General features: G+C 50.0%; 2 protein-coding genes across 2 annotated transcripts; one reads left to right on the top strand and one right to left on the bottom strand.

Moving 5' to 3' along the window:
- Positions 1 to 737: 737 nt before the first annotated feature.
- Positions 738 to 4,445, bottom strand: MRPS11 (mitochondrial ribosomal protein S11). Its single transcript, XM_027644324.1, has 6 exons — positions 4,375 to 4,445; positions 4,108 to 4,221; positions 3,782 to 3,871; positions 2,898 to 3,027; positions 1,532 to 1,597; positions 738 to 1,109 (listed from the first exon to the last, which is right to left on the bottom strand). Exons 1-6 carry the CDS (start codon positions 4,428 to 4,430, stop codon positions 1,002 to 1,004), a joined length of 564 nt encoding a protein of 187 aa, XP_027500125.1. The 5' UTR covers positions 4,431 to 4,445; the 3' UTR covers positions 738 to 1,001.
- A 57-nt stretch (positions 4,446 to 4,502) lies between these two features.
- Positions 4,503 to 6,943, top strand: MRPL46 (mitochondrial ribosomal protein L46). The gene is made up of 4 exons (XM_027644323.1): positions 4,503 to 4,706; positions 5,001 to 5,196; positions 5,646 to 5,819; positions 6,496 to 6,943. The coding sequence occupies exons 1-4, from the start codon at positions 4,503 to 4,505 to the stop codon at positions 6,744 to 6,746; spliced, it is 825 nt and encodes a 274-aa protein (XP_027500124.1). The 3' UTR covers positions 6,747 to 6,943.
- Positions 6,944 to 7,512: the final 569 nt, after the last annotated feature.

The raw sequence follows: 7,512 nt of genomic DNA, 5'->3' as shown, positions 1-7,512 counted from the left end.
GCAGTGGGCCTCTGCCATCCAGGAAATCAATCCTGTAATCAGTTACTGCTGTTACCTTCCCTGGTTAATGCTCTAGACATATTCCCTTGGCAGAAATTCTGGGTGGACCTGGGACAGCAATAATACATCACAGACTGACGACAAGCTCCTGCTGCTTGTGGTTACACAGAGGTACAGTTCAAGACTTAAGTGTTTTAAATCTCCTTGGCAGCATTTCACTGTTCCTCAGGCCTACTAACCCCTGCTTGCTTTCGCCAGGACCCTGGAAAACCCAGTTGGTGGTGCACAAGGCAGGGCCAAAGAGCCTGTAAGCACCAAACCTGGCAAGATCCCAGCCCCTTTAGATGAAATGGTGCTTTGCTTTGCCAAAAGCAGTGGCAGGCCAGTACAGCCTGGGCAAAACAAAGCACTGCAACAGATCTTTGCCAGTAATGGATCCAGTGCTCTGTGAACAGGGAGAGCTGCCTCTCACAGCACAATGAGCTATGCGAGCCAGGGGGAAGGAGAGAATTACCCCATGCCTTGTTTCCCAATATGGGCACTGAGAGAAAGAGGGAAGGAAGATGATGTGATCCCATGCATTTGTTTACTACGAGGAAATTGAGACCTCAGGCTCCCCTTCTAACAAGGGCACTAATGGCACAAAGGGCTAGGCAAGAGCCACATACAGTGGTAAGAGAAAGAGAGCAGTTAAGAGGCAATAATAATTCAAAATACTCCTGGGAACACAGCAGGAATGGCTGTCAAAAAACCAACATTTTAATCAACAAACTTTGTAGACAAGAGGCTTCCCACTAAGGGAGCACATGTATGCCTGCTTTCACCACCAGCTTCTGTCACCTGGGCTTTTAAGGCCCAGGATGGTCTCTCCTCTTCAAGCTTCCCTCAGCAAGTATTTCCAGGGAGGGAGGCTTTCCAGAGTCTGTCACAGGAGCAACATTCAACCCAGTCCCTGTTGCAAGGACTGATGTTGAAAGCTGTGTGTCTCTTCCAGTGCCCACTCACATTCTCCTGGCTTTCCGAGGGCGGCAGCCGTTGTGGGGAACTGGGGTGTTGTCGGTGATGGAGATCACCTCCAAACCTCCCATTGTCAAACCCTTGATGGCAGCCTGCAACAAGACAGCAGATGACACACCGTTACCAACACACTGAACAGCACAGAAGGGAAAAAGCTCTGGGTAAAACAGTTTGGTCCCCCATCCAAATCAACTTGTTGCAGTGGTTCTCACTTTGTAATTATTTTCAAAATAAGTGACTTGTATCAGAAAACCCAATTTAAACCTATCTGCTTCAGTTCTTTTTGCAGTGTTACCATCAGTTTTCCTCCCTGAACTGTAAGAAGTCCCAAATACAGCTTTTATGCTACCTCTGAAGTCCTACAACTCTAAAATTCTAATAATTCATTTCAAGGAACTTGAATGACGAATCCTTTACATCTCATTCAGTGATGTTAACTGAGACAAGCCTGAATTTAGAAAACATGCATGATACCTGAGAAAATAAAATATGACAAAGAAACTCCGACACCTACTTTGCGTCCCGGTCCCAGTCCTTTCACCACGACTCGCACGTGCAATACGCCCTTCCCACGTGCTTTCTGTGAAAAGAACAACTGGCTAGTGTTCTCTTTGAGAGACCTGCTGCTGGCCTGGCTCCCCTGGAGTCTGTCATTCCCTTCTGACCCATTATCATAATAGTATTTAAGTAAAAATAAAAACTACTCAGAAATGGATAGAGAAGACATATATGGGGATTGTTGCAGAGAATCCAGGAGCAAAGGAGACTTGGATATAGCCATGGCAAGTTCAGGAGACTTCTGTGCTAGACTGTCAGCTCTGCAGGCAGAGAAAGCTTTAAAATCAAACTATCTGTGATCTAAAGCCAAGGCAAAAAAGGACATATCCATGGATACGTGACTGAAGTGGCAAGGGACTAACAAGGACTAACTCAAAGCTGGTTTTCCCTTCCCTAATGCGGTGACTTTTTCCCTGTGACAAGTAGATTCTTTCTGGAGGGTAAATGAGAAGTGCAGGGAAGCTTTAGATTTGCTGTGCAGGAGTCCACACCTCCAGTGCAAAAATTCTAGGGGCTTGCAAATTGGAAATGAAGAAGTGCTGTACAGCACAGCCCTGCTGCCACCACGTGGAGGGAGCTCCTCTGGCTCTGTCTCGCTGTGTTCTGGTGCAATTAACACATTAACAATTTCGACAGTGATAGAATAAATCTGTCCAAGCACAGCTACACAGCTATTAAGAGGCTCCAATGATCACAGATTAATAGTGAAGATATTCTTATACTCCTCTGAGTCAATCACAATAAGCTGTTGGCCAGCAATGGCACCAAACACCTCTGACATGAAAGGCTGGAGTGAATTCCACCTAATGTAGGATGAGGATTTTCAGTTTAACCTGGCCTCATTCTGCTCTACTGAGGACTGTGACATAGGCAGCCTCATCTCCTCTACCTAGACACTCATGTGGTTTTTAGAAACAGTTATAATAAACCATATGTGGCTGGAAACTACATGTGCAAGGACATCACCTTCTCTGAGTGGAACTGCTGGCAGCAGCTCAGTTCTCCTGTGGCAGAGACCAAATATGAAACATCCAGCCAGTAACTACAGTCGCTTCTCAGTCCCCCCATGGTGCAAAAATTGAACTGCCGCTGATTCAGGGGCTACATTCCCAAAATGACTGAGAGATGTTCACTTAGGAAAAAAGGAGCTGTGCACAGCTCAACTCACCCTCAGGGCATTTCTAACAGCTATTTCAAACACACTTTGTCTGTGTGCAGATGAAGCTTGGGACACTGACAGCATGGAACAGCTCTGGAATGCTGCCTGTGAGCCAGGCATGTGCCCAGGTACTGGGAGGTGGGAATCATTGGTGTGGACTCACCACAGCTGCTGCCATGGCCGCGGTTTGTGCGGCAATGGCCGTTCCCTTCTTGGCATTCTGGAAGCCTTCTGTGCCACAGGACGTGTGGGCGAGCGGGCGGCTGTCAAAGCTGACCACCTGGATGTGGGTGCTGCAGAGAGAGACGGGCAAAGGGAGTAAGCAAGGTGGAACAAGGCTTTATGCTCATTTCTTCTTGCTCACCTTACTGTCACAGCTCACTGCAGGACTCTTCCTTCTCTTCTCCAAGCCACCCTAGCTCAGCATTCCTTTACGAGGCATCCCACTCACTCAAACCTGCTGCAGAGCCCTCCCAGCAGTGACCTTCCGGTCACCCTACAGACCCTGAGCAAGGTGCCAGAAACTTTCTGGATAAGGTGTCCTTTATCCAGGTACACCTCAGATCCCACTCAGCCCTTTCAGACCCACCTCTCATTGCACCTCTCTTCTGCTTATTAAAAAAATGCACAAAACATTTCTAGAACTTTGAAGACCTTTAGAAACAACAGTAAAGTACCACAGCAAGGATCACTGATGAAATACAATCGTCTCTCATGGAAAATATGGCAGTTCTTTCAACAGCTGCACAGTGACAATGCTAGACCAGAAGGCTGGAAGTAACCTGCTGTTAAAGCTGTCAGCATCTGATTATTCATATCAGAATGTAGTCAAAATGTATAAAACAATCTTACAGCTTTATAGACAGTCTAAGGACAGTTATGCCTCCTGAACAGCACTGAGGTTTGAATCAGTATCATCTTCTCTGTCATGAACACCAGTTTTTTTCCTTTGAGCCTTTAGATCAAAATCATGACAGGCCAAAACACGAGTATGTCCTGAACTTTTACTGTGCGTGAGAGCAGGAATGGAGGAGTTTATTTGCTTACTTGTTGTACGTCGCTTTGATGTGCGCTATTGGGATCTCTTCATAAACTTTTCCATCCCATCTCATGGAGCTCCTCTGCAGGATTAAAGGGCTGAGGAGCAAAACAAGAGTTATCAGGCCTCGCTCTTTAAACATTACAAAGTTTTACTTCACATTGGGAAATAAAGAAAGAAGGGACCAAGTCTCCGAAAGACACAAGCTGCGTTTCTGATTGAGTCAAGTCGCTCCCTCCCCTCCCTCGGCTGCAAACCCACTGGAGGCGATAAAACCTCGCAGCGAGCGGCAGATGGCAGCGCCCTCCCGGCGCGGCCTGGCCTCGGCTCTCACCTCTGCTCGGTCGCGCTCTGCTTCTCCGTCTCCTTGGCAGCCGCCCCCGCGATGTCCTGCAGCCTCGGGGGGCCGGTGCGGAGCCCGCGGCACAGGGCGGCGGTGGCGCGGGCCCTGAGGGGGGAGAGAACGGCCGGTGAAGCACCTGCACTGGGGAGGTGTGGGGACCGCGCGTAGCGATAGCGGAAAACCCCCAGCGGGAAACCCCCAGAGACCCTCCTCGGTGTGCCCTCGCTCCCCACAGCCCGTCCCGCCGGCTCCGCTCACCCCCAGCCCGCCCCGAGCACCCTCTGCCCGGCCGCCGCCGCCACAGCCGCGCTCATGGCGGCGACTGCGACCGTGACCCGCGCCCCGGGAGCGGCGGCCGCGGAGCACGACGGGAGCGGGGAGGAAACATGGCGGGGCATTGTGGGATGCGCGTGATGGCGGCGCCCCTCGGGCAGCGGGCGGCGGGTCCGGCTCGGTGGGTTTGCAGCGCTGCTGCTGCTGCTGTTCGCCGCCCGTGGAGGCTTTTCGGCGCGATGTGCTTGCTGAGGCTTCCCCGGATCACGCAGCCTCTGGAGAAGGAGGAGGAGGAGATGATGGCGCTTATGGGGCAGGTAGAGGGGGCTGGTGGTGGGGGGTCTTGGTGGGGAAATGGCGCCCTCAGGCATGAGGGGAGAGGAGCATCAGGGGCTGGTGGCCTTGTACACATAGTCTGATGTTGCTTCCCGAGTGCGCTGTATGCTGTTTGCACTACATTTTGTGGGTGTTGATGCTCTTGCTGCAAACAGGGAAGCCCTGCTTAACCTCAGGGAAATTCCCATTATTTTGTGTTCGCTGAGGTGGAAATAATTCAGCTTGCTAACACCCGTAGTGCTGTGGCTCAAGAATTCTTTATGTTGCCCTTCTAGATAGAGCTGGAGAAAAGCCGCTATTCGGATCATGAAATCCGTAAGCTGGAGGAGGAGGAGCGGCTCAAGAGGAGGAAGGAAAGCCTGGATGACGATGATGATGAAGCGACTGGCAGGACGGTTATCATGGCTCAAGACCTGGAGGACAAGTGGGAACAGAAATTTCTGCGGTTCAAACCTGCTCCACGGATAACAGGTACAGGCTGAAGTTTGTGGTGGGTGAGAACACCCAGATTGTTTGCCAAACGGAGTGCAATTCAGTGGAAGGAAGGCATTTTTGAGTCTTTTTGCTTTAAAGAGAGTCTTTACTCCATGGTAGCACCATTAGCACATGAGCAATTAACTGACAGGGAGATCAGCATTCCCACACCAAAAAAATGTGCGTGTTCAGCTTTACCAGAGCAAAATGATGAAAATAGACGTTGTTTCCAGCCAAGAGAAATGTTTGGTCTCTTGGTTCCCAAGCTCTGTTTAGTTCTCTTGCTGATTTTTGTCAAGGTAGGGGTCCAGACTGCTTACTCTAACTTCCTTCTGGAATTGAAACAGGAGTGGGTTCCAGCTGAATCCTTCGTTGATTTCCAGAGCAACTGAGGGCGCTCCTGTCTAGATTTTTGTCTTGTTCCAGCATGTGTTGGTTTTTGGCAGATGCTGATAAAAAGAACATTCGAACATCGTTGAACAGGAAGCTGGACAGTAACCTGATGCTTCTGGTGAAACAGAAAATTGGTAACCAGGAACTGTGGCTCCTGCCTCAAGCGGAATGGCAGCCTGGAGAGACTCTGCGAAGCACAGCTGAGCGAGCCATGGCTACGTTTTTGGGTGTGTAGTCTGCCCTGTGCTTGACCCTCCCTCTTCTTTGTCCCAGTGGTTTTCTTCCTGTGCCCTGTCTGAGGGATATTTGTCATCTGCTGTAGTGCAATTACTTGGCACCTACTGGGAAAAGGCATTTCATGGCAGAGGGATGGAGCTCAGTGGGGCAGACTTTTCTGGGAAGATGCGAGGTAATCGGCTCTGTATTGCAGCGTGTGGAGGGCTGGCAGAGAACTGTGAGTTGAGATCTCTGGCTGCCACCAGCAGCAAGCAGTGCCAGGTCTGGCCCTTGTGATCTGATTCTGGAGCATCACCAGACACCCTCTGGGCTTGCTCCAGGTATATGGCTTCTCTTTCCCTCTTGGTGCTGTGTAAAAGCTTTTGCAGCAGATGGGTGATGATGGCAAACCCATGTGTCCTTACTTTTCACTGTGGGTTGGCAAAGCTTGGTACCCTCTCCCTCCCTCCCTCTCCCACTCTGAGAGGACTTGCTGGTCTCCAAATGAACAGTTTCTTCATGAGAAAAGGCTCACAGTTGTCAGTATTTCTGCCACAGAGGAAACAGTCAGTCTGAACCAGAGGCAAGGAGTGGCTTATGGTTTCTTTTTGTTATACAGGAGAGCAGTTACTGTTGCTGTGTGTTCTTATGTCTCTTTTTTTCTCTTGCATTGTTGGGGTGTTGCAGGAGATCACATTCAAGCCAAAATCCTGGGGAACGCACCATATGGGATTTACAAGTATAAGTTCCCCCGGGCCATCAGGACTGAGGATAATGTGGGAGCCAAAGTCTTCTTCTTCAAAGCCTTCCTGCAGAGCACTGAGTTTACCCAGACAGAGCTGAAGGCAGATTACCTGTGGGTCACAAAGAATGAACTGGGAGATTACCTGAAGCCGGAATACCTGAAAAAAGTCGATCGATTCCTCCTGGACTTGTAAGCGACGGGCTGTGCTCCAGCAGATGGGGAAGATGTGGGACATGGCTCCAGGGAGGAGCACAGCTGCTGCTTTGCATGGTCTTGTGTGTATGAGATGTTAACTTGGGCTCTGGAGGATAATTTGCCTTTGCCTTATTTCTCAGTTCTCTTCACTGGCCCTGTACTGAATAAATATTAAAACTTATACTCGGAAGTGAAGCTTTCCTGAGGGAGTTCTTTGCTCTTGTTTAATCCTCCTCCTCCACCTCTTCTGGAAATGCATGTTGTGATCTTTCCCTCTCCCAAGAGTGTGATTCCCTGGGGTTGTGGTACCCGGGAGGCTTGCTTTCCTCCCCAGACTCCTGTCACAGGCTCAAGCTCAAATGGTTTCTCCTTGCAGTGGCTAATGCTTGTCTCTGGTACCTGCTGTCTGGTAAGAGCAGCACTGGAGGGTTGTCTCTGTGTCCAGATGAGAACAAACCCTCATGGATACCAGCCAGGGCAAGGTGGGTTTCTGGGGAGAACGAAAGCTGGGATATTCACATCTTACTAATATTTAATCTGCATTGGAGCTGCCTCTGGCCTTGACTCGATACGGCTGTGGAGGACACGGATCTGTGAGAAATAGGCAGCAGCTCATTCTTCAGACGAATGCTGATTTCCCACCCACACTGCCTCCCTTTGAGCCTCAACAGACACTGAAGGAGGGTAACAGCAGCAGCAGCAGCTCCCTGTCTGGGCTGGGAGGCTGTTCTAGAAGGGGAAGGCTGTTATAGCATTACTGTGTT

Source organism: Corapipo altera, unplaced genomic scaffold (assembly GCF_003945725.1).
Source record: "Corapipo altera isolate COAL_440 unplaced genomic scaffold, ASM394572v1 50, whole genome shotgun sequence".
NCBI lineage: Eukaryota > Metazoa > Chordata > Aves > Passeriformes > Pipridae > Corapipo > Corapipo altera.
Note: the sequence above shows the minus strand (reverse complement) of the source record. Positions and strands in the feature narration are given on the sequence as shown.